General features: G+C 41.2%; 3 protein-coding genes and 1 pseudogene across 6 annotated transcripts in view; 3 read left to right on the top strand and 1 right to left on the bottom strand.

Annotated features, from left to right (window-relative positions):
• LOC145551191 (E3 ubiquitin-protein ligase TRIM21-like) overlaps nt 1-2,847 on the top strand; it is a 39,461-nt gene extending 36,614 nt beyond the window's left edge. For 2 of the 3 annotated variants that reach the window (XM_081605572.1, XM_081605571.1), the window contains exon 2: nt 156-2,847. In XM_081605572.1, coding sequence (XP_081461698.1) covers nt 165-1,817 — 1,653 coding nt within the window. In that variant the 5' untranslated portion in view covers nt 156-164 and the 3' untranslated portion in view covers nt 1,818-2,847. The remainder of the gene's footprint in view (nt 1-155) is intronic. The other variant, XM_081605573.1, reaches the window with a different exon arrangement.
• LOC103462994 (para-nitrobenzyl esterase) overlaps nt 1-23,001 on the bottom strand; it is a 35,329-nt gene extending 12,328 nt beyond the window's left edge. The window contains exons 1-5 of the mRNA XM_008406086.2: nt 22,885-23,001; nt 20,468-20,741; nt 18,796-19,216; nt 17,425-17,532; nt 16,013-16,209 (exon numbers count right to left, since the gene is read on the bottom strand). Coding sequence (XP_008404308.1) covers nt 16,013-16,209; nt 17,425-17,532; nt 18,796-19,216; nt 20,468-20,734 — 993 coding nt within the window. The 5' untranslated portion in view covers nt 20,735-20,741; nt 22,885-23,001. The remainder of the gene's footprint in view (nt 1-16,012; nt 16,210-17,424; nt 17,533-18,795; nt 19,217-20,467; nt 20,742-22,884) is intronic.
• Nucleotides 7,819-11,309, top strand: LOC145551190 (E3 ubiquitin-protein ligase TRIM21-like; annotated as a pseudogene). Its single transcript, XR_014087035.1, has 2 exons — nt 7,819-7,994; nt 9,270-11,309. The product of XR_014087035.1 is annotated as an E3 ubiquitin-protein ligase TRIM21-like (transcript).
• On the top strand, nt 11,634-14,088 carry LOC145551013 (E3 ubiquitin-protein ligase TRIM21-like). The gene has a single exon (XM_081604864.1). It carries the CDS (start codon nt 13,153-13,155, stop codon nt 14,086-14,088), a length of 936 nt encoding a protein of 311 aa, XP_081460990.1. The 5' UTR covers nt 11,634-13,152.
• Nucleotides 23,002-26,329: the final 3,328 nt, after the last annotated feature.

Genomic DNA, 26,329 nt, shown 5'->3' with positions numbered 1-26,329 from the left:
ATAAACTCCTTCATGTTCACATTATGTCAGTTTTATGCACAAACCTCCAAATAAAGTGTTACTGTGCTATAAAATGGCCCTTCATGACTCTGAAACACTCAAACTGCCCCTTAATCAACTTGTTTTAACTGAAGTTTTCTCTGATCTGTCCTCAGAGTTCAGAAATGTCTTCTGGTAGAAACCTGCAGTCTAAAGATCAGATTCTCTGCTCCATCTGTCAGGATGTCTTCACTGATCCAGTCTCCACACCATGTGGACACAACTTCTGCAAATCCTGCATCACTCAGCACTGGGATGCAAATGTTCCCTGCAAGTGTCCTCTGTGCAACGAGCATTTCGCCTCCAGGCTTCAGCTGAGAGTCAATGCTTTGTTCTCTGAGATGGTTGATCAGTTCAGAGGTGAAGCTCAGCAGGAAGCCAGCAGCAGCTCAGAGCAACAAGCTGCCAAACCAGGAGAAGTTCCCTGTGACGTCTGCACTGGACCCAAACTGAAGGCCCTGAAGTCCTGCATGGTGTGTCTGGCCTCCTACTGCCAGACTCACCTGGGGCCTCACCTGACCGCTCCACGTCTGAAGAAACATCAGCTGATGGAGCCGGTGGAGAACCTGGAGGACAGGCTGTGTCTGCAGCACGACAGACCTCTGGAGCTGTTCTGTAGGACCGACCAGACATGCGTCTGCTTGGCTTGCTCCGTTTTAAATCACAAGAACCACAAGTTTGTTTCTCTGACAGAAGAATCTGAAGGAAAGAAGGCAGAGCTGAGGAAAACGGAGGCTGAAGTTCAGGAGATGATCCAGAAGAGACGACTGAAGATCCAGGAGATCAGAGAGTTGGTGAAGATCAGTAGAGATGCTGCAGACAGAGAGAAAGCTGGAGGTGTTCAGGTCTTCACGGCTCTGATGGAGTCTGCTGAGAGAGGCCTGAAGGAGCTCATCAAGGAGATCCAAGACAAACAGGAAGCTACAGAGAAACAGGCTGAAGGCTTCATCAGAGATCTGGAGCAGGAGATCTCTGGGCTGAAGAAGAGGAGCTCTGAGCTGAAGAAGAGGAGCTCTGAGGTGAAGCAGCTCTCACAGGATGAAGATCCCCTCCACCTCCTCCAAATCTTCTCCTCCCTGAAAGATGCTCCACCCACCAAGACCTGGACAGAGGTCAGAGTTCATCCACCAGCATATGAGGGGACTGTGGAGAGAGCTCTGGCTCAGCTGGAGGAGAACAGGGTGATGATCAAGAAGTTGATGGCGATGAAGAGGATCCAGCAGTTTGCTGTTGATGTGACTCTGGATCCTGATACGGCTCAACCTACACTCATCCTGTCTGAGGATGGGAAACAGGTGAGACATGGAGATGAGAAGAAGAAACTTCCAGACAATCCAGAGAGATTTAATCAGTGTGTTTGTGTTTTAGGAGAGCAGAGTTTCTCTTCAGGCAGATTTTACTTTGAGGTTCAGGTTAAAGGAAAGACTGACTGGGATTTCGGAGTGGCCACAGAATCCATCAACAGGAAGGGAAAAATCAAACTGAATCCTCAGAACGGTTTCTGGACTATTTGGTTAAGAAATGGAAATGATTATTCAGCTCTTGTTGGCCCTGCAATCCGTCTCCATCTCCATCCTCCTCAGAAGGTCGGGGTGTTTGTGGATTATGAGGAGGGTCTGGTCTCCTTCTATGATGTAGATGCTGCAGCTCTGATCTACTCCTTTACTGGCTGCTGCTTCAAGGAGAAACTCTACCCGTACTTCAGTCCCTGTTTTAATGCTGGAGGTAAAAACTCTGCTCCTCTGATCATCTGTCCTGTTAACCAGGCTGATCATTGATCTGATGAAGATGAATCTGAGTGACTCTGCAGGTGACGTCCAGCTGCTGGAGAGCAGAGCTTGGAAACGACCTCAGCAGGAAGTCGGTTATTTTCTGCTTCAGCTTCTGATTAGTTAGAAAGTCAAATCAAATTGTTTTTCCTCAGAGTTTATTTCACTTCTCTACTGATTGTTTCTTTTTTCTTGTTTTATTGATTATCAGTTTTAAACCTGAATTAAATGTTTCAACCCATTCATCAAATTAAAACTGATATCTAATAAGCTTGTTTCCCTCATTAGTTCTGCTTCATGGTGGTTTTATATGAACTTTAATCAGAAGTGGAAATGTAACGTGTGATTGGTTGAAGAATAAAATTGTAAAACTGTGGAATCGACTATTTTCCTTTTTATTTTTGAGGTTATATTAATCTTTAAACCTGTATGTGTAACAAGTTTAGAAAATGTGCTTTTATTTTTTATTTGTATAATGTTTGAAATTTTACCAAATCCTGATCAACACTGAAGAATCCTATTTATATATAGCCTATATTAAGAATTGTATTTATTTTGGTAAATACTACTACCTGTACTGTCACTTTAAGAGTGTTTTATGACATCATCACTGTACTACTCTCAGTTGGCGCTAGGCTGCCTGAGAAGAGGTAGGAAATTTTCTTTGCTCTTGGTTAAGTTCATGTATTTTGATATTTATAAAATAATTGAAAGCACATGCAGCTGTGAATGTTTATGTTTTAATACATACATTTCTTTTGACAAGTTTATAAAATATTTTTGTAAATATTAGAGCAGATATTAGTTAGTCACAGGATTTCTCCATGTGCTTATCTGCTGGGGGAATCCCGACTCCTGTGAATGGAAGAGCTGCATGTTAAAGGGCTTTCTTATTTCCATTTGTGCAGGTATGTATACTTGGTTCTTTTGTTCTACAATGTTTAAGCTGGTTGTATTAAGTACATAAAACATCTGGGTTATGCAATTATCTCAGAGTTTCCTTAATTTTTATTAATATTATTTGAATCATTGTGAATTTATTTCTGGGAACAATACTACGGTCTTTAAACCGTAGTATTGGTTTAATACTACGGTTAAACCAATACTACAGAGTTTTAAGTTTGATTCCCTTTTAGATTTCTGCTGTGTGACTCTAGATGTGACAGAGTTTGTGAAGCCCATGTGAGCTATGCCAACCGAAAACTGTGTGGCAGAGCCCTTAAAAAACAGAGGGAAAGATACATCACAGATCAATGTTTAATCATTATGTACAGTAGAGATGACGGATTTGACATAGAAGTGAAAGTGGGAAAACAGTGGAGTGAAGACGGTGAATTCAAACATGACATGATAATGACAAACTTTGACACACATACTTCAGTAACAAGTAAAGGTGATTTAAGACGAGTACTAGACACAAAGAAAGAGGGAACTGTTGAAATTATTAATGACAGAGTTAAAATACTTATTTCAACTGATGATGTTGGTGACTGCATGTTAGGAAGGGAACTAATACTCTCAAGGATAGTGTTCAAAAGCGATCATCATGAGATGTGCAGATGGTTCATGGATTTGGGAATAATGTATTAATAAAGGACCAAGAAGACACAAAATGTAACTTAAGAGTCACAAAAACGACTTGCAGTTGGACAATTGACGCAAGTGTTTTAGCTTTTCGAGTGGCTAAATCATACAAAATAAAAATTACCAATGGTGTAATAGAAGAGACTAGAGTAATTTGGAAGTTACCAAAAGTAGAGGCAGCGATAAGCTATTGTTTAACGCTCATTAGCTACACCAACAAACCAGAAACAACTGTCAAATTCATTACAACAGCTACACCAATTACAACTGTTAAGCCAATTACAACTGTTAAAACAATCTAACATGTTACCAGTGTAGCTCATACAACCATGAAACCTAATGAAGGGATTGAAGATGATGTGGAAATTCCACTAGTAGCACTCAAAGTCGTTACACCTGTATCTCTTATTACAACAGCAACAAAAGTTCAGTTTATTTTAACAACAAAAGCCTTGGCCACCCGAAGACCTTCGAAACCCAACCCAATTGGAAAATTAGTCACTAAACCAACAACCTTAAGTGATATGACGAAACCCTTAAAGGTTCTTAAAACACCAGGAGATTCAGACAAAAACACATTTACCAAAAACGAGCAAATTGTGACGCCTAAGACACTGAAATACACCATGGTAACAACAAAAGTTAATAAAGAAATCGAAACACATGAATTAATAGATAGTGAAGATTTTGATTTTATTCAAACTACACCGGCACAAAACCAGTTGGCTAATATGTCAATTTCAAATAAATATGGATGTTCTGAAAAAGAAGGTTGTGATAAATACCATGGCGGTCTAGATACATTCTACAATAAAAGACAGGACACTAAAGTAGCTCCAAGAGCTATGCATAAATTAAAGGACATTAAATGGACCTCTTTACGGCCAAGAGGAGATCCACTTTGGCAAAGAGCAATTCAGAACACCTGGTACACTTGGTCTTGGTATACTGCAAAGGAATTAACAAAACATGACTGCATAGTTTGTACTGTTGCTCCTGGAGCAACATCAATTGTTATTCCAGAAAAATACACCTCTACAGAATGTGCACTAAGACAACAACAAATATGCAAGAAAGGTAAATTTGTTCCGGAAACTGATGTAGTTTCATTCTTTAAACTACCAATGTGTGGTATGAACTGCAGATTATTATACGGTTCACATAATTCACACCATTATTTAGATAAATGGGCAGGTTATAAGTTTGAATCCGTTTGTGCAGAATTGAATATTACCACTACACAGTCTGGTCCTCAAGGGAAATTATGAAGTAGATTATGACGCTGAATATGAATGTTTTGCAAATGGTGGATTTGAAAATAATGGAGGAACACAAGTAGGTAATACAGCAGTTCAATGTAAGGTGGTGAGGTGATCAAACATATCCGGTAGCAGATAGTTACTGGATGTGTGGTGATGACGTTTTAATCAACACATTGCCCTTAAAATGGGTAGGCCTTTACACCCTTGTTCGAATGAAAGTACCAGTAACCCTAGTGTATGAAGGAGTTAAAGACTTAGTAGGAATGCACCATAATAAAACAAGGCTGTAGAAGCCTGGGGGATTACGGGTTGAATGAAGGAGTATATTTGAATGTTATAGGTCAACCAAGAGGAATTCCAGATGAATTCAAGGCGCAACATGAACTTCGCGCATGTTTTGAATCCATCTTGCCTTGCATCACAATTAACAAAAAATGTTGAATGGATTAACTATGTTTATTACAACCAACAGAGGATGATCAACTTTACCGTTGAAGGATTTATGGCCCTCGGAGAACAACTGCATAAAACAAGTAGAATGGCAAAACAAAACAGACAAGCATTAGATTGGATCTTAGCCAATATGGGAGGAGTTTGCCATATGTTTGCTAATGAGTGCTGCACTTGTATACCTATGAATACCTCGCCAAAAGCTACATTTAGAGCAGTAATGACTACGCTGAGGAAACTGAAATCGGAATTCAAAGAAAATGCAGGGAAGAACACCTGGTCATGGAAAAGTCTGGAGGAAATTTTAGGTGAATGGGGAGCCTTAGCAGCCAAAATAGGAATAACTCTGGTAGCAATACTAAAGCTGTATACAGATGGATGACCAAGGCCCAAGGCCGCTCGGACCAGTGAACCCATGACCAATTCCAAGGACAGCTGAGCTCATGGACATTTGATGCCTGAACAAAAGGTGCTTACGGGATGTTAAAGATCTAAAAGGTTCAAGGGACATGAAACCGAATTGGGTTGGAATAAAACGGACTCATGGGGATGACACCGTTGCATACACCATTACACATACTTATTACACAATTTAAATACAATACAACACGGGTGGCCCATACATAGTTAACACACTAGGAACATGTGTGAATGAGCATGAATGTGTGAGACATTATGAACGAGAATGTGAGTATGAATGACAATGTGAGTGTAAGAGTGCATGGATGAGCACAAGCATTAAGCGACCAATACTTTGATTATTATGATTAGTATTTCAATCAAACAATCACTCTGATATATGTGTGTTATGGATATTTCTTCATAAATTGTCATCAAGATTATGTATCAATGTTGAAGTAGTAGCCGTTATCATGAATATCTATGATTTGGGTCACTGTGGATCCATGATTGTATTACATTTGTGCCAGATTGTGGAATACTGGCGGCCGCCCATGATGAGAGGGGGCCATAAGGTAGTTTTTTCCCTGGAAATAACACAAATCAACAAAAAGGCCAACAGGGTTTTTCGATCTTATACAAATGGAAGAACAATCATGAAAACAATGTTTACCCCCCACTATTCATTTTATTTCACTTAAGTGACTTTTATATAAAGGTTTATATACAGAGTTATGTTCATAGGAAGCCATGTAAACTTAGTATAGCAATTAACAAAAACTACTGCTAAGGTTAATTAGGATTACACTTGAAAGCGGAATGGGGGGATTATGTAAGAGCGGAAATACTATTTAAGGAGTTGTTTTTGCGAAAGGATTTTGGCACCTCTCTTGGTCAACCTGACCTAACTCCTTTTCTTCCATTTGCGTGCAAAGTGCAAATGGAACCAAAAAATGACTTGGAAAGAATGCTGTTTGGACAGTTAAGATCAACAATCTGAGATAAATTGGTCTATTCGGCAATTCTGAGAAGGAGTAGATGTTGAGTTCATGAGGTCCCAAATATTTTAAAGGTCATCCAATACACACTCAGTATAAGGCGCGCTAGAATCTTTACACAAATCAAGAGTAGCAACGCCATTGGTTGAAACTTTCCAACTCACACCAGTGAAGATGAGAGTATATAAAAAAGGGTGATGTTAAGAATACGGGGAGATTTTTTGTTGAGATTTTGGAAGATTTTTGAGTATTGAACTGATGAAACTGTAATGAGGAATCCGTGGTATTGTAATAAATCTCCGGCTCGTCTATGGCCTGTGTTAAGAAAAATAAATTTAAATATGCTAGTTTTAAAACTTAACATGACTTGATTGAAAAAGCCGAATTACAGTTTTAAAGTTTATAACTTATTCTGGCCTATTGAACTTTATTTTACCTGCAGTTAAAGCAGATTGTTTGCCAAGATCTTTGATCTGCCCTTAGCAACCAGTGGAAGTTCCAGCTTTTCACACTGATTTGTGAAAGCCATGGAACAGCAGGAGTTCAGGAGAGTCTGCTTCCACCTTATTTAGATAATGGTGACAACTGGTGTTTGATCTTGTGAACAAATTGCAGGGAGTTTCTAACTTTAAAAAAGGGTCAGAGACAGGTCCGGGTTGGATGAGCAAAGATATGCCTTATTTATAAAACTTTCTACATAGAAGTAACAAATCAGATTTGCTGTTGCAATTCTCCAAAGACGTCTGTGCTTTTTGTTTGTCGTTTCCATCTTTTGTCTTTTTTCCTTTTCTCAGGTAAATTCATGTGTTGTTTGTGCTCTGAGGTTTCTGGTATTATGTGATGTGCTTTTCTGGTGATAGTATGCATCTGTCTTGAATAAATGATAATTATTGTGACACTGTCATCTCTGTGTGATTTCAGTCCTTGCACACAGCATTTTTCTGAACCCGGGTATAGAGAGGATATAACGAGTCAAAAGGTTTTTAAAGTTCTAGAATTTTTCCTCTCTTAATAACTGGCAGCAAGAACTACGTCTCCGTGCATTATTTCTATTACTTATATATTTAAGAGTATAGCCGCCTTTCAATTCCCCAATATCTTTGTGTGTCAAACATCTTGCACAAAGATGTTGGACACAGACATCTGTGCGAGTCTGTGGTGGGGGGGGGAAGGGGGGGGTCACGCCAAACCATAAATGTTATTGGTCAGTTTAGTTCTGTTTATTTGGCGGCTTGGTGCTTTTCTCCGCTCTTAGAACTACAGCAGAGCTCAAACTCCTCTCATTCATTTTCAGCTTACAGAACAGCATAAATATGCTCCACCTGTAAAGTGACTCACATTAAAGGTGGAGCAACATGAGTCATGAGGTTAAAACTCTGTTCTCCAGAAATTTAAATGAAAGTTGGCCAAAGCCTGAGCTGCTGCAGAGAAAAATCTTCGTGTTTCTTTCAAACTAAGTTCATAATTTTCTTCTCTTCAACAGACCAATACTGGTGAGTTCAGCAGAAAACTGATTTACTGGGTTTCTACTAACAGAAAAAATAAAACTGAAGACTTTTCTTGTGGACTCAGATTATCTGAAGTGAAACAGATGATAATTCATAGTTTTTGTATCATTAGTTCTTCCTGGTAGATCTATTATTATAAATTATTCTGATATTCTCATTCCTGAACAGTTTCTGTTTTAGTTTATTCTAGTTTAACTCTTTTTATTTTCTGTCAGTTTCTTTCACTCCTTCCTCATCAGGTTTTGTCAGTTCATGTCGAGTTTCATAGTTTATTCTTGAACCCTGATTATTAGTTATTTTCCTTTGGATTATTCCTGCCATGTTCTTATATCAGTGTTTTAGTTTCCATTTTCATTCTTATTAGTTTCATTTGTGCCGTTTATGTTTGCTGTTCATTTCAAGTGTTGCTGTGTTGATGTTTATTTAGTGCTACGTTTCTCATTTACATCTGTTTACTTTCTTAGATTGTCAGACTTGTTCCTACTGTTGTTCCACTTCCTCAGTTCAGCTACTTTGTCCCAGTAATCAAACCCATTTAACCAAACTGGGTTATTCCACCAACCAGTTTCACCAGTTATTCCAGTTCCCAGGTTTCTTTAGAAAATAAATCAACCTAATGCCAGCCTGTCTGTGATTGGCTCTCTGAGACCCACCATGACAGCAGCAGCCATTCAGCTGTGGAAAACACCTTGATGGCCTTAGCCCCGCCTCCCAGACGCAGCTCCTCTTCAGAGATGAAGAGTCCAAACTCCTGGTTCACAGAGCAGCACAACCCTATGACTCCCCCACTCGGCTCCTTCAGACTAGCCAGCAGTAATTAGCAAACACCTGGTGAAATTGCTGAGCTAGTTAAAAGTCATAATTGACTAATAACATTCTTATAACAACTTAAAGTAACAGTTATTGGATTGGGTAACACTATTTGAAGGGGTGAGGACAGACGTGACGCTGTCATAAACATGGAGTCTTTATGAATGTTGTCATTCTGTAAATAATGACATTTTTAAGGCAAAGTTACATTAAAACTTGCATTAAAAGTCCAATAAAGTGTCATCTTTAATTAAAAGTATCATTTAATGAATGTCACTTCATGAAGATGATCAAACATTCATGAAAACTCGTTCATGTTCATGTCAGTTTTATGCACAAACCTCCAAATAAAGTTACTGTGCTATAAAATGGCCCTACATGACTCTAAAACACTCAAACTGCCCCTTAATCAACTTGTTTTAACTGAAGTTTTCTCTGCTCTGTCCTCAGAGCTCAGAAATGTCTTCTGGCAGAAACCTGCAGTCTAAAGATCAGATTCTTTGCTCCATCTGTCTGGATGTGTTCACTGATCCAGTCTCCACACCATGTGGACACAACTTCTGCAAAACCTGCATCACTCAGCTCTGGGATACAAATGTTCCCTACAAGTGTCCTCTGTGCAACGAGCTTTTCGCCGCCAGGCCTCAGCTGAGAGTCAACACTTTATTAAAAGAGATGGTTGATTAGTTCAGAGGTGAAGCTCAGCAGGAAGCCAGCAGCAGCTCAGAGCAACAAGCTGCCAAACCAGGAGAAGTTCCCTGTGACGTCTGCACTGGACCCAAACTGAAGGCCCTGAAGTCCTGCATGGCGTGTCTGCTCTCCTACTGCCAGACTCACCTGGAGCCTCACCTGACCGCTCCACGTCTGAAGAAACATCAGCTGATGGAGCCGGTGGAGAACCCGGAGGGCAGGATGTGTCTGCAGCACGATAAACCTCTGGAGCTGTTCTGTAGGACCGACCAGACATGCATCTGCTCACTCTGTCCTGTTTTAGACCACAAGAACCACGAGTTTGTTCCTCTGAGAGAAGAATCTGAAGGAAAGAAGGCAGAGCTGAGGAAGACGGAGGCTGAAGTTCAGGAAATGATCCAGGAGAGACGACTGAAGATCCAGGAGATCAGAGAGTCGGTGAAGATCAGTAGAGATGCTGCAGACAGAGAGAAAGCTGGAGGTGTACAGGTCTTCACGGCTCTGAAGGAGTCTGCTGAGAGAGGCCTGAAGGAGCTCATCAAGGAGATCCAAGACAAACAGGAAGCTACAGAGAAACAGGCTGAAGGCTTCATCAGAGATCTGGAGCAGGAGATCTCTGGGCTGAAGAAGAGGAGCTCTGAGGTGAAGCAGCTCTCACAGGATGAAGATCCCCTCCACCTCCTCCAAAGCTTCTCCTCCCTGAAAGATGCTCCACCCACCAAGACCTGGACAGAGGTCAGAGTTCATCCACCATACTATGGGGGGACTGTGGAAAGAGCTGTGGCTGAGCTGCAGGAGGAGATGAAGTGGATTATGGCGAAGTTGATGGAGGCTGAGATGAAGAGGGTCCAGCAGTTTGCTGTTGATGTGACTCTGGATCCTGATACGGCTCATCCTAACCTCATCCTGTCTGATGATGGCAAACATGTGAAACATGGAGATGAGAAGAAGAATCTTCCAGACAATCCAGATAGATTTTCTTACTGTGCTAATGTTTTAGGACAGCAGAGTTTCTCTTCAGGCAGATTTTACTTTGAGGTTCAGGTTAAAGGAAAGACTGACTGGGATTTAGGAGTGGCCACAGAATCCATCAACAGGAAGGGAAAAATTGCATTGAGTCCTCGGAACGGTTACTGTACTATTTGGTTGAGAAATGGATTTGAGTATAAAGCTCTTGCTGGCCCTGCAATCCGCCTCCATTTCCCTTGTGGTCCTCAGAAGGTCGGGGTGTTTGTGGATTATGAGGAGGGTCTGGTCTCCTTTTATGATGTAGATGCTGCAGCTCTGATCTTCTCCTTTACTGGCTTCTGGTTCAAGGAGAAACTCTACCCTTTCTTCAGTCCTGGACTTTATGCTGGAGGTAAAAACTCTGCTCCTCTGATCATCTGTCCAGTTGATTGTTGCTCTGATGAAGATGATGAAGATGAATCTGAGTGATTCTGTAGGTGAAGTCCAGCTGCTGGAGAGGAGAGCTTGGACATGACCTGTTCATCAAATTAAAACTGATATCTAATAACATTTGAAGCTCGTTTCCCTCATTAGTTCTGCCTCATGGTGGTTTTATGTGAATTTTTAATCAGAAGTGGAAATGTAACATTTGATTGGTAAATAAAAATGTTAAATTGTAGAATCGACTGTTTTCCTTTTTATTTTTGAGGTTATATTAATTGTAAACCTACATGACCGGAATTGTATTGATGGTGACTCTTCTACTCTTCATTGTTTCTGTTCACTTCTTGGTGCAGCTTCGTGTTTCTGCCCCATCTATTCTGACATTAAGAGGAATGTGGTTGACAATGTAAATACCTATCGATTTAATCGGGACATCGATGATACTCCGATGTCCCGTCCTCCTGAAGGCAGCACAAGACGTTCATAGAAAAACTGATGAGAAGAGTTATGATTGAAAAGAAAGAAAATGATTTCTTTGTTTCAATTGGAAACTTCTCATCAGAGAGGTCAAAGGTCACATGTGGGGTACCCCAAGGTTCAATCCTAGGACCCCTTCTTTTCAATATTTATATGCTCCCACTGGCTCAGGTTATAACAGGAAATAAGATCAGCTACCATAACTACGCGGATGACGCACAGCTCTACATCACGATGTCACCAGGTGACCTTTGACCCATCCAATCACTGAACAGATGCGGAGAACAGATCAATGTGTGGATGTGGATTTTTGGCCAAGGTAAGGCGGGGTCCTGGGAACCAAACCCCGGGTACGGAACCTCTGTGAGCAGTCCCGGTTCTGGAGAACTGGGCCCGGACAAAAGGAAGCATAGGCAGGTGCTTCCAAATGGCTGCCTTTCCAGGGGCACCAGACATAGCCCCTGGAGACGTCCAGGGGCTCTGCCAAATGGCTGGGCCCCTGCCCGGGTCCTGGTGCCCCGATCCCGGGTACAGAAGCTCCATAACTCCCCCCTCCTGGGCCCCGGTTCTGGAGAACCAGATAGGGGGATTTTTGACAACTTGTTGCGGAGCTGTGGGTATCCAAATCCTGGGAAGGGTCCAGCCATAAGCCGGAACGGTCAGCCATTTGGGGGAACGGGACTTGTGCCATTTCAACAGGGGCTCCGCCAAATGGCCGAGCCCCTGCCTGGGTCCTGGTAACCAGATCCCGAGTTGTGGGGCTGCGTGGTCACCCCCCAACCCTCTGATTCTATAAACCCTGCCTTACCAGGGGCACCAGCCATAAGGAGACGTCCAGAGCTCCGCCAAATGGCCGGACTCCTGCTCTGGCCCGGTGCCCCGATCCCGGGCATGGGTTCCAACCATAAGCCGGAGCGGTTCGCAGTAACCTGGAACGGGACTTGTGCCATTTCCGACAAAGTCCCCAGCCATATAGATGTGCAGGGCTCCGCCAAATGGCCGGGCTTCTGCTGGGGTCCTGGTTCCCCGATCCCGAGTTATGGGGCTCCATGGTAGCCCCCCAACCCTCTGGTTCTATAAACCCTGCCTTACCAGGGGCACAAGACATAAGGAGACGTCCAGGGCTCTGCTAAATCGCATCCATAAGCCGGAATGGTCAACCATTTGGCGGAACGGGACTTGGGCCATTCAACAATGTCCCCAGACATAAGGAGACGTCCAAGAGTTCCGCCTAATGGCGAAGCTCCATAACTCCCCTCCGCCCCCGGTTCTCTAGAACCGGGACCGGTCCAGTGGAGGTCCAGGGACCAGTCCCCGTTCTGGAGAACCAGACAGGGGGATTTTTGACAACTTGTTGCGGGACCCTCCCCTGTCCAAATCCAGGGGAGGGTCCAGCCATTTGCTGGAACAGTCAGCCATTTGGCGGAATGGGACTTAGGCCATTCAACAAAGTCCCCAGATATAAGGAGACGTCCAGAGCTCCGCCAAATGGCCGGACTCCTGCCCGGGTCCGGTGCCCCGATCCCGGGCATGGGTTCCAGCCATAAGGCGGAGCGGTTCGCCATAACCTGGAACGGGACTTGTGCCATTTCCGACAAAGTCCCCAGCCATAAGGAGATGTCCCGGGCTCCGCCAAATGGCCGGGGGGTCCGTACCCTGTACCTCCGCAAGACCCCCTGGCTCTGGAGACCAAGCTGGCTTCGAGATGAAGTCATATTTTCTTTACCCTAGGCTTATGGGATAGGGTTAGAGTGTGGGTAGAGTGTGGGTTTTAATGTCTTCGTTGTTTTTAATGTTCTTATCTTTACTTTTCATCTGTTTATTACTCTTTCTCACTGTTTACGTTTTAATGATGTACAGCCCCCAGGAAAACGTCCCAGTTAAACGACGCTTAACTAAAGTCCTATGGGGCTTAGAGTCCCAGCTCTCACAGGATGAAGAACCCCTCCACCTCCTCCAAATCTTCTCCTCCCTGAAAGATGCTCCACCCACCAAGACCTGGACAGAGGTCAGAGTTCATCCACCAGCATATGAGGGGACTGTGGTGAGATCTGTGGCTCAGATTGAGCAGAACATCAGGGAGATGATGATGAAGAGGATGATGGAGGCTGAGATGAAGAGGGTCCAGCAGTTTGCTGTTGATGTGACTCTGGATCCTGATACGGCTCATCCTGACCTCATCCTGTCTGATGATGGAAAACAGGTGAAACATGGAGATGAGAGGAAAAATCTTCCAGACAATCCAGAGAGATTTGATCAGTGTCCATGTGTTTTAGGTCAGCAGAGTTTCTCTTCAGGCAGATTTTACTTTGAGGTTCAGGTTAAAGGAAAGACTAAATGGGATTTAGGAGTGGCCAGAGAATCCATCAACAGGAAGGGAAAAATTGCAGCAAGTCCTGAGAATGGTTTCTGGACTGTTGTGTTGAGAAAAAGATATGAGTATAAAGCTAGTGCTGACTTTCCAGTCCGTCTCCATCTCCATCCTCCTCAGAAGGTCGGGGTGTTTGTGGATTATGAGGAGGGTCTGGTCTCCTTTTATGATGTAGATGCTGCAGCTCTGATCTTCTCCTTTACTGGCTGCTGCTTCAAGGAGAAACTCTACCCATTCTTTGGTCCATGTTCTAATGATGGAGGTAAAAACTCTGCTCCTCTGATCATCTGTCCTGTTAACCAGGATGATTGTTGCTCTGATGAAGATGAATCTGAATAACTACGCGGATGATACACAGCTCTACATCACGATGTCACCAGGTGACCTTTGACCCCAGATCAATGTGTGGATGAGCCAAAACTTTCTCCAGCTGAACAGAAACAAAACTGAAGTTATTATCTTTGGACCTAAAGAGGAGCGAACCAGAATCAATGCACAGCTTCAGTTATTACAACTAAAAACCAGTGATCAGCCCGAAACCTGGGAGTAGTGATGACCTCTGACCTGAACCTTCAGAGCCACATTAAGACAGTCACAAAGTCGGCCTTCTATCACCTGAAGAACATCTCCAGGATTAGAGGGCTGATGACTAAGCGAGATCTAGAGAAACTCATCCTGCGTTTATCTTTAGCCGCATTGATGCAACAGCGTCTCACAGGTCTGACTAATAAACCAATCAAACAGCTGCAGCTGATCCAGAAGCTGCTGCTGCTGTTCTGACTAAAACCAGGAAGATAGAGACATAACACCAGGTTTAAAGTCCCTACACTGGCTCCCTGTAGCTCAGAGAATAGACTTTAAAATACTGATGTTAGTTTATAAATCACTGAACGGTTTAGCACCACAGTACATTAAAGATCTGTTATTACTGTATCAACCGTCTAGACCCCTCAGATCTTCTGGTTCTGGATCTGCTCTGCATTCCCAGAACCAGAACCAGACGAGGAGAAGCAGCATTCAGTTTCTATGCACCACAGATTTGGAAGAAACTTCCAGAAAACTGTATAACAGCTGAAACCCAGAGTTCCTTCAAATTTAGACTAAAAACTCACCTGGTTAGAGTTTATCTGAAATGTGATCAATTAATAATTTAATGACACTCTTCACTTAATGTAATGTTTTGATTGTTGATTCAATGTTGCATGACTTTGTGTTTTTATCATGTAAAGCACTTTGAAATGCCTTGATGCCGAAATGTGCTGTACAAATAAAAATTGATCGATTTATCGATCAATTGATTGAGTTGCAGATCCATGTTTTCGTGTTGTAGTTTTTCACCAGCAGTTCAAAGTTGAAATTTGTGTTGTTTTACATCGAAGACTTAGAAACTAGGATAGAAAATGTGACACCTCTCCAGGATGAACATTTAAGATGATAAAAAGTCTTTTTTTTTTAAACATGGTTACTGTCTTGCTTTTAAAAAATGTTGAAACTACACAACATGTCCTTATATAGTCTGTTCAGATCCTTTGGACTCTTTAGCTTGTGAAAACACAAAAAAAGTTCATAAACTGGAGACCCACCAGAATAGATGATAACTCAACATTTTGTCCTTTTTATTATGGAAACCAGATATTAGCCTTTATGCCTAACTTAGTAAACTTTGCTTCTCTACCCCTTCAACACCTCTCAGTCCTGAGCTGCATCACTATCACATGAAAAAAGTAAATACCACAAAAGTATTCCCAGCTGGGAGTATTTTTTCCATGGTAAAAAGCTTAGGCTGGATCCAAACGACCGCTCCTAGAACTACAGGAGGGATCAAACTTCACTCATTCATTTTTAGCTACAGAAAAAGCAGCAGGCCACCAAATAAACAAAAGTAAACTGACCAATAAGATTTATGCACTCACACATAAATACAACTCACACATACAAGATGTTTGACACAAAAAATATTTTTTCTCTACAGCTTTGTTAATAGTAAAGAGGATTAAATAATAAAAATCCACAAACTATTTTCTTTTCCTACTAAAAGTAAAACGTCATGATGCTCTCAGTGCATAAAGCTGCAGCTGCATCTGCACATAATCCTGAACTTTAACTCCAGAAAAAACTACTACTTTTATACATAAGGAAATAGATTTTAAACATTTTTCAAATTTATTATTTAAATTCTACATATAAACAAATATTACTGCACTGCAGGCGACCAGGTGTCACTATGACTCCTGCCTTACACCTGCAGATGATCATATCTTACCTGCAGCACCTGGCTCATGGTCAGACGTCGCAGGCAGGCCAGGTCTGTGCAGCCCGTCTTCTTTAGGAACACCAGGTTGTCCGATTCGGCTTTTTCCAGCGCCGCGTTCAGTACGTACGAGCCGCTCATATCCACGGCGGCGTGAAACAGACCTTTGGCCAGCGGTGACGTCATCAAGGTCCACACCGAAGTCCCGCCTCCATCAGTCAGAGGAAACACACAAGAGGCTGCAGTTCATCTTCATGAAATACATTTCCGCTCCACCTGCACTCTGAAAATTAGACTTTGAATAGATGATAATTCAACATTTTGTCCCTTTTATTATGGAAACCAGATATTAGCCTTTATGCCTAACTTAGTAAACTTTGCTTCTATACCCCTTCAACACCTCTCAGTCCTGAGCTGCATCACCATTACATGAAAAAAGTAAATACCACGATGATGTTTTAAAGACATTTTCCCAATATTTTTTCCGGCTGCTGCTTTAAGCTGTCAGTCATGATTCCACATCTCCTGTCATCTGAGGCCAGTTTAATTGTTTTTTCAGTTCGAAAAGAAATTTTTAAACTAAAAAAAAGTTATTTAAAAAAAAAAAACTAAAAAAACTTGCAAATATTTTTTTTGTTTTAAAAAAACTTTTTTGAGTAGAATTTATGGCCCTAATTTAGTCCCATAATTTCTTTTAACAAACCTAATGATCACAATCTAGCTCCATATATTTTTAAAACTTTATGCAATTTAACTGTGTAATTTTTCTAACTTTATGACCCCAATTTAGCTTCATATTATTTTTGATTAAAACTGTATGGGTTCAATTTAACTCTCTGATTTAAAAATGGCCCCAATGCAGCTCCATAATTCCTTTAAACAAACTTAATTGGTCCAATGTTTGCCCATGTTCTTCAAATAAACTACAGTCTGATTTAGTGCCACATATATATATTTTTAACAATCTTTATGGCCCAACTTGGCCCTATAATGTTTTTGAAGAAACATAATGGTTCCAATTTAACTCCATATTATCTTTATTTAAAACTTTATGGATGCAGTTTAGCACTCCAATTAAAATAGGTCCCCAATTGAGCTCCATATTTTTTTAAAACAAACTTCATGTCTCAAATTCACCTCCATCATTTTTCAATCAACTAAGTTTTTGGCCCCATTTTAGCTCCATAAAATACACACCAGCATGTCGGGGCTGTAAAGTTCATGACTGGAAATAAAGTGTGTTTTTGTGACAACTGAAATAAAAAAATCGAGTTATCTTTTTTCTTTACGTCTGTTCTGCTTCATCTCCTGAGTTTAGGGCCTTTGACTGAATAAATGGGTCAAAGGTCATGATTTAGGAGCCATGTTGTCCAACACCTTCAGGATCTCACAGCCTGACCCGGTGGCCCGTCCTGCTTCCATACCTGAGCTGTGCCCAAATATCGTGACTCGTCCAGGATCTCCTCCAAACCCACGGATGTTCCTCTGGACCCACTTCAGCGCCGCGATCTGGTCCAGGAAACCGTAGTTCCCTGTGGAGGATTGGAAAGGCATCGATTACTCTGAGGGACCCGATTTCTCTCCACTGGCCCATTTTCAGCGTCAGAAACGAAACCAGATCAGCGGATGAGCTAAATTCACCGCTGTGCAGCCGAGGGAGAGCAGAACTGGGCCGGGAATCAGGAGGAACCAGAATTAGAAACGAGCTGATGGAGGAGGAAAACAGCTCCCGTGGTTCGCCTCCTTCTCTTCCTCCTCCTCCTCATCATCATCATCGTTACAGCGTCATTTATCGGGTCACTTCACATCAAGGTCAGCGCTGTTCTGGGTTATGTAACAGAAGTTTCCCGGCAACATTAACCCGGAAACGAGCTCCATTTATCCACATCGCATTAACCTTCATTAGGTATTCAAATGTTAATGGAGGCGTGTTTCCAGGCTGCACAATGTAAACAACATAAATATTAAAAGAGGAAAGTGATAAAAAGGCCATTAGAAGCTCCTTAATACAGCAGAGTGCTGCAGTGGAAACCAGGCAGTGAACCGTTGCTTCCTCAACTTCACTGAGCTTGTAAAGAAAAAATCATTTATTTTTGTTCTGGTGCCTTTATTTGCCCAGAAATGATGCTGGGATTCCAGCTCTGACTGCACAGTGAACCAGGAAACATGATTTAGTTACGCCAAGCATCCCGATGCTTCTCCATCTCAATGGAGGAACAAAACATGAAACAAGACGTCATATTCAACTCCAAAGGCCAGGTTTCAGTCGCTGTCAGAGGTGGATTCACTATCGCTAATTATACCGCTAATTATTCGTTATCACTTAAACTGTTTGGAGCAACAGATCTTTAGAAATTTATCAGGTTGGCAAAGGAACAGGGAATAAAGTCTGGAAATGGAAACAATTGTTTATATATGAAAATCTGACCAAGCATTAGCTTCGGCTACATTTTTATGTTGGCGTAGCGTTTTAACGTTAGCGGAAGTAACCTTTAACCTTAGTGAATCCAACTTTTTAGCCGGTGGTACAGATTTTAGACCGATTCTGATTTCTCATTAAGTTTCTCAGAAAACTTTACAAACCTCTGGATCAAACTGCAGGATTTAGGAAGAAAAAACTAATAGCAATAAAAAACTATTTTCCTTCCCTTTCTTCTCTGTACTGTAAATACTTACAATACTAATTTATTTTAGGAGCACAGAGGTGAGAGAGAAGTCCCCGTTCTCAAAACAATCACCGTCGACATGTTAAACCATCAGCAGTTTTTACTGGAGTTGAGGATCGGCTGACCGACCTGACGTGTTTTTTGGAGAACCTTCTCTCAACACCTCCAGAGCCAGGAAGCCGAAAGCGTTGAGCCTGTAGTTGAAGCTGACGTAAACCAGCTGAGTTTCGGCGGCCAGCTTCTCCGTGGGCGAGTATCCGGGCTCGCCGCCGCTGAGCGTCTGCAGGGATCCTCCGTGGATCCAGACCATGACGGGCAGCGCGGCGTCCGGCCGCAGCGTGGGCGTCCACACATTGACGAACAGGCAGTCCTCCTGGCCGATCGTCTTCCCCGCGCTCGACATCGGCTGCTTCTGAGAGCAAACGCTGCGGAAGCGCGTGGCGTCCGTCACGCCCGGCTTACACGGCGGGTCGGACGGAGGAGCCCAGCGCCGCTCGCCGACCGGCGGAGCGGCGAAGGGAATGCCCTTAAAGGAGTAGGCGCCATTTTCCTGAAAAACACAAATGGAAATACCTAGAAATTTACCGCCGCTTTAATACCGTACTGCTGCTAACTTCATTTATGGAGCTCTTTAAATGACCCAGCAGACAGGAGAGGTTCTGAATTTTCATTTTTCATTTCCAGATTTCATGTCTTTGCTTCTCTGATCTGAGAAGACTCTGAGCAAAGGTTGATCTTCTGTTGATCTAAAGCTGCCAATAAAGACAGTTTGTTTATGTTTTTACTTTTCTGGCAAAAAACTAAAGATACAGGAAAAAAAGGACAAAAAATGAATTCCAAAGGTAATCACAATTTCTAGTCCTGAAAATTCTGAATTGTTTCAAAATTCTCAAAAATCAAAATTAGTCTGTGTAATTTTTTGTAAAATTATACTTTGAATAACCCTTTCATATTTCTTTTTATAAAAAAAAAGAAGCCATTCAGCTAAGCTAATCAATGACAGAGTATTTCTATCTACTGTACTCAGAAAAAAAAAGGAGTACATTTAACATTTCTGAAATTTTAAGATTAATCTCAGAAACTTTCTAGAAAAAAAACTTGGATATTTCAGAGTCGGAAAAGGCGAAAATGTTCAACTTAGACGAGAAACGTGTCATAATTCTGCCTCAGAAGAAGCCAGATGTGGTAAATCTGGACAACGGCTGAAGCAAGTTTCCTTCATTTCTGAAACAGACCTGGTTGTCTAATGGTTGCCATGGCGACACCAAATTAACCAACAAACGGCGTTAGAGACGTTGTCAACCTCCCAGGCGAAGGACGAGTTCAGACCAGGAGCTGCTTTCCAGAAGTCGTTTCTCACATCCATCTAACCTGAATGATGTTTGGTTGTCTTTCCCATTTTGAACAGCCTAATATTTATACAACATGGAAACAGGAAGTGACATCTGGTATTTCCTGTCAGTACATTCACTACAGATTCATTAAATTTCATTTATAAAATGGGAACAAATTAAAACAATCATTTTGAAGACATATTTTGTTGTATATTTAGAAGTGAATACTATCAGTATCACCTTTAGTATCTTCTGCTATTTTCAGCTCTAAAGTCTGAAAAAGGGAAATGAAACATAGACTGGAGATAAAAATAAGAAATTTAAATATTTGCCCTGAGAGCAGCAGCAAACATTTCCTGTTTTTATTCGTTTAGATCATATTTTCTTTCCGCAGATCTTCATGTTTATATTTTATTATAAATTACATTTTACTTCCTGACCTTTCAGCCTGCTGAGTCTGAACTCACGTGTTTTCCTCTGAACTCGCCGCAGTCCGTCGACACCTGGGCGCGTCCCGGCGGCAGCGTCTGCGCCACGTAGCCCAGGTAGGCGGCGAGCGCCAGCAGGGCGACCACGCCGACGCAGATCAGGAAGATGCAGCGTTTGGACAGAACCAGGAAGGGGCTGATGTAGTGCCGGCGCCGGACGTACTGCACCTCGTCCTCCTCATCCTCCTGCACCAGGTAGCGGTACTCGTTCCTCTGCGGGACCTCGAATGCATCGTCCTCATCCATCTTCGCTCTGGAGGAGAAAAGAACAAAAACAAGACGGCTGTGATTGAGGTTTCCATCAACAGAACCTGGAAAAGATTCAGGATTTATCAAGAGAGTTAGTTTTCCAAATAAGATAACAGTGAGTAATGACCAGAGAGCTGAACACAAAATAAGAGTAAAAAATGTACATAAAAACACAATAAAATACTAAAAATAAAACCTAACTATCAGTAAAGACAGTACAGAGGAGAACTAGGCCACCGAACAAAATAATAATGTCTCTGATGTTTTCTTCTCATAATTCTGACTTTAATCTTCTGAGATCAACAGTCAAAATCCTGTAAAAAACTAAAATCTAAATTCTGATATTAAAGTCAGGATTCTGGCCACCAACTTAAAGAAATTTAATTTAAATCATTAAACTGGATAGAGTGGCTACATTTAATCAGATTTTCAAATTCACTGATATTTATTGATGCTCTTATGCAACAAACAGTGGAAAATAACAGAAATAACACTTCTGATAATACTATCAGTTTTTATTTATTTACTACTAAAATTCATCATATGATATAATTGATAAACTATGTGATACATGCCCACCCCTAACACCATCATGCAGCACAAATACACCTCAGTATAAAACTAAATATTTATGACTTTATTCCTTTATGTTGTTTCTGTAGATCAGAACCAAAACGTCTACGATTCGTTTAAATACGTAGGAAAAACCAGTGATATGACCAGGACTGTCACAGGAACAAACGATAAACTGCCCAGGAAATAATTATGACAACATTTTTAGGTTTACAACCATTTTGAAGCAATAAAAGGAACAATAAACCATAATAATCACATCTGAACTAGAAGATATTTTAAATATCCAAAATAAAACCCAACCGCCCGGCCCTCGCCCAGGTGCAGCCCGGCCCTCGCCCGGGCGCAGCCCGGCCCTCGCCCAGGTGCAGCCCGGCTCTCGCCCAGGCGCAGCCCGGCCCTCGCCCAGGCGCAGCCCGGCACTCGCCCAGGTGCAGCCCGGCCCTCGCCCAGGTGCAGCCCGGCCCTCGCCCAGGCGCAGCCCGGCTCTCGCCCAGGCGCAGCCCGGCACTCGCCCAGGCGCAGCCCGGCCCTCGCCCAGGCGCAGCCCGGCCCTCGCCGATAAGCTGGTAGACAATGGAAGGACGGATGATTCATGGAGCAGAACTGAAATCCAGTTCTGGTTGGGCTAATGCTGAGTGAAAAAGCTGCCATGGTCCAGAGAAACCTGCTGATCCACGTCACCATTAAAATAAAGCCCAGAATACAGAAATGAGGACTGGTTTAAAACTTTTGCACAATATTGTGCCCTTACCCTGACAGGTTTTGGTCAATTTTGTTTCAAATTCTTGGATTTTTTTTTTTTTTTTTAATTAACCTTTAAATGCGTTAAGTCAGACTTTAACGCATATATTCAAAAATTTACCCTCCAAAAAACAGGGACGTGCAACCTGCAAAAACAAAAAGTATCAGTCATGTTGTTAGATATTTGTTCTTCTCATTAGATTGGAAACTGTTCTTTTTAAATATATATTAAAATATATTTTTAATATATATTAAAACCTAAAAGTATAAATAAAATTGTGTTTCTGTACAAATGGCAACAAATTTCCCACTGTTCATATAACATCAGACATCGTCTTTTTCCAAAATGTCATGTGACATTTGCGGCTCTAAACAAGTTTTATTTGGCTGAACTGTCAAAAGTTTGTTTTTTTTATTCTAAGTGTTGCAGATCTCTGGAAAAACCGTCCAGGAAAACAACACAATGCGTGGAAACAAGCAGCGGACACGCAGGGAGGAGAAAACATGTCGTGACACAATACAGCCAGTTCAACCAGTAAAACTCCGTGTTTGCGGAACAAAAGCTGCAAACGCGACTTCATTCTCACCCCAATGTGAATTTTTAAAGAAGTTGTTACATTCAGGGGACGAAAACTGACAGAGTAGAAAAGCTAAGCCGAGGAAAGCTTCTCGAAGAGCAGAAAACGGTCCAGTAAACATTTAGAAATAAACTCATTTATGGCGTTTAAACCGGTTTCCTGCCGCTGCCACAAGCTCACATTCACTGCAGGATTACACCCAAACACTCTGGATAAAACGAAAAACACGAAAAGAAAAGTTTAATGACTCACCATGTCCTGAAACTTCCCAAATCTTTAGAAAGTTTAGCTGTCAAAATCTTAAGTTGACGCAGTTTTGAACGGGCCAAGTGCGCATGCGCAGTAGTTTTCCCTAATGAGGACATTTAAAGGGACAGTACACCCAAAGAGGACTGTCAGAATGAGGGACAGCGATGAATAAATAAAACACACTTCGATTGAAAAGTGATAGAAAATAATAAAAAAAACATTATATTAAAGGCAATTTGAACATTCTAAGATTAAACTATTTAAAGGAACCGTTCAGGATTTTTGAAAGGAGGTTCTGTTGAAAGATTACAAGCAGTTAATATCTTACCTGCAGCAGAAAACACCTTTAACTTCCTCATTTGAACATAAATCAGTACTAGTTCCACCTGCACCAGTGATTTCAAGTCACAGTATTTCATTCCAAAGGTATTTTATTAATGCTTAAAACTTTGCCACGTTTAATTCCGTCACTTCTTTACAAAGATGGAAATTATTTAAATGTTAAAATGGAGACAGGAGGTAGAGAGTTACACATGAGCTTCCTATGTGAGCCATTAAATAGAAAAGCAACATGTAGATGTTTATTACCAAAGTATTAATAGACAGAAAGTAAAGCTGTTTAAAAATATATATATATTTTAGTCTGCTGCATAAATATTCGTTATGCAAATGGCGCTTATTAGTGACTGAATAACATTGTGAAAATATGAGTTTGAAAAATTAATCCCCATTATTTTCTCTCTTATAACTGTGAAGTTTTAATGATGTAACTTTGCAAACGATTCCCTGAATCAGGAAGTCTTAGATTTGGAGAAACCCTAGAGCTAAAGGCAATAGAATGGTCAAACATGCACTATTACAGATCTATTACAGATTCTATTACAGATCTATTACAGATCTATTACAGATCTATTACAGATCTATTACAGATTCTATTATAGATCTATTACAGATCTATTACAGATTCTATTACAGATCAATTACAGATCTATTACAGATCTATTACAGATCTATTACAGATTCTATTACAGATCTATTACAGATCTATTACAGATTCTATTACAGATCAATTACAGATCTATTACCGATTCTATTACAGATCTATTACAGATCTATTACAGATCTATTACAGATCTATTACAGATTCTATTACAGATCAATTACAGATCTATTACAGATCTATTACAGATTCTATTACAGATCTATTACAGATCTATTACAGATTCTATTACAGATCAATTACAGATCTATTACAGATCAATTACAGATCTATTACAGATTCTATTACAGATATATTACAGATTCTATTACAGATCTATTACAGATCTATTACAGATCTATTACAGATTCTATTACAGATCTATTACAGATTCTATTACAGATCAATTACAGATCTATTACAGATCTATTACAGATCTATTACAGATTCTATTACAGATCAATTACAGATCTATTACAGATTCTATTACAGATATATTACAGATTCTATTACAGATCTATTACAGATCAATTACAGATCTATTACCGATTCTATTACAGATCTATTACAGATCTATTACAGATCTATTACAGATCTATTACAGATTCTATTACAGATCAATTACAGATTCTATTACAGATCTATTACAGATCTATTACAGATTCTATTACAGATCAATTACAGATCTATTACAGATCAATTACAGATCTATTACAGATTCTATTACAGATATATTACAGATTCTATTACAGATCTATTACAGATCTATTACAGATCTATTACAGATTCTATTACAGATCTATTACAGATTCTATTACAGATCAATTACAGATCTATTACAGATCTATTACAGATCTATTACAGATCTATTAGAGATCTATTCCAGATTCTCTCTGACATGGTTTTGATTTGCAAAGCCTTTTGATTCATTTGTGAAGTTCACAGAAATGTCTCCCACCTGCAGAAGGATCTGCTTTGAGAGAAATCTCCATCACATCATCAGCTTTGTGTTTCCAGATCTTCAGCCTCGTATCGGTGCTCTGTCAGGTCGCAGCATCTCCACTGAGCCGGTGGACGGAGGCGGCATGTCACCGCAGAGGTAACACAAACCACATTATAGTAAAATCCATCCAGATCAATGGTGAGTCGTCCCGCTCAAATGCCCTCAGTGGCGCTTTGATTGCAGGAACTGATGCTGCTTTTTGCCTGCTCAGCTGCTCCAGGGTCGATGCACAGCGAACCAAACACACCTTCATCCTGGGGGTGGATGAGGGTGTAGACTAGAGGGGTTGTTAGTTAAAAACCAGGGGAGGGCAGAGGGGCCCGTGTCCTCCAGAGCTGCTGACCTGCAGCTTTTAGATGCATCCCTGCTTCTACACACCTGAAATGTCTGAGTTTCCTCAGCAGCAATAAATCCTTCAGCTCTGCAGAGGCCTGGCGATGAACACTGTAAAAACTATTACACTGATAAAACTAAAACATAAATAGAACAACATATTCCAGGCAGGGCTGCACAGTGGCACAGCTGGTAGAGCTGTTGCTTTGCAGCAAGAAGGTTCTGGGTTCAATTCCCGGTCTTTCTGCATGGAGTCTCCATGTTCTCCCTGTGCATGGTGGGTTTTCTCCAGGTACTCCGGTTTCCTCCCACAGTCCAAAAGCATGACTGTCAGGTTAATTGTGTGCATGGTTGTTTGTGTCTCTGTCTGTGTGTCTCTGTGTTGCCCTGCGACAGACTGGCGACCTGTCCAGGTGACCCCGCCTCTCACCCAGAACCCTACCTGGAGAGGCACCAGCAACCCTCCCGACCCCACTGAGGGACAAAGGTGTAAGAAAATGGATGGATTTTCCAGGCATTTTGGTGTATTAGGACCATTATAGATAGAAAAACATTTCTGAGCTCCAAAAGTTGAAATTTGGCTGGAAAAAACTCAAAATTCTTGAGAACAATATCAGAAAAAAAAAAACACAGAAAATGTTTGACTTTTAAAAATAAGAAATTTTCTTGTTTTCTAGAACTTTTGACAATTTCAAAATTTCAGTTTTTTTGGCCAATTTTTAATTTTTCAACCTCAAAAATTCCATTGTTTTTTCTAGAATATATCTCAGATTAATCTCAACATTTTTTATTTTTTTCTAGCAAATTTTCAACCTTTCAAATTTGTGTTTTCTAGAACATTTTTTGTCTGAAACTTGCTCTTCCTGTTTTTTCCTGCCATTGACCCAATAAGCCGCCAGGCATCCAGAAGCCACAGCTGGAATTCAGTGATTTCTTTCTGTTTCCTGCTCAGCTGGAGCCACTGGGGAGGAAATAAATCTCCAATCAAGCAGATTGATCTCTTCTTTGTTAACAGATGAACCTCATCCTGAACCTGCAGCTTCTGCAGCATTTTGTTGTTTTTATTCCTAATGAAAACGACTTGCTTTGGTTTTCCTCTCATTCTTCACTCAGAGTCTGTTGGAAACCTTCAC

The sequence above is a fragment of the Poecilia reticulata genome, chromosome 3, assembly GCF_904066995.2.
Source record: "Poecilia reticulata chromosome 3, P_reticulata-male-v2, whole genome shotgun sequence".
In the NCBI taxonomy this organism is placed as follows: Eukaryota; Metazoa; Chordata; class Actinopteri; order Cyprinodontiformes; family Poeciliidae; genus Poecilia; species Poecilia reticulata.
This window is presented reverse-complemented; position numbering and strand designations above follow the sequence as displayed.

What these genes read in the sequence shown, in the direction of transcription:
- LOC145551013 (XM_081604864.1), top strand. Translation starts at nt 13,153, where the DNA reads ATGTCTTCGTTGTTTTTAATGTTCTTATCTTTACTTTTCATCTGTTTA.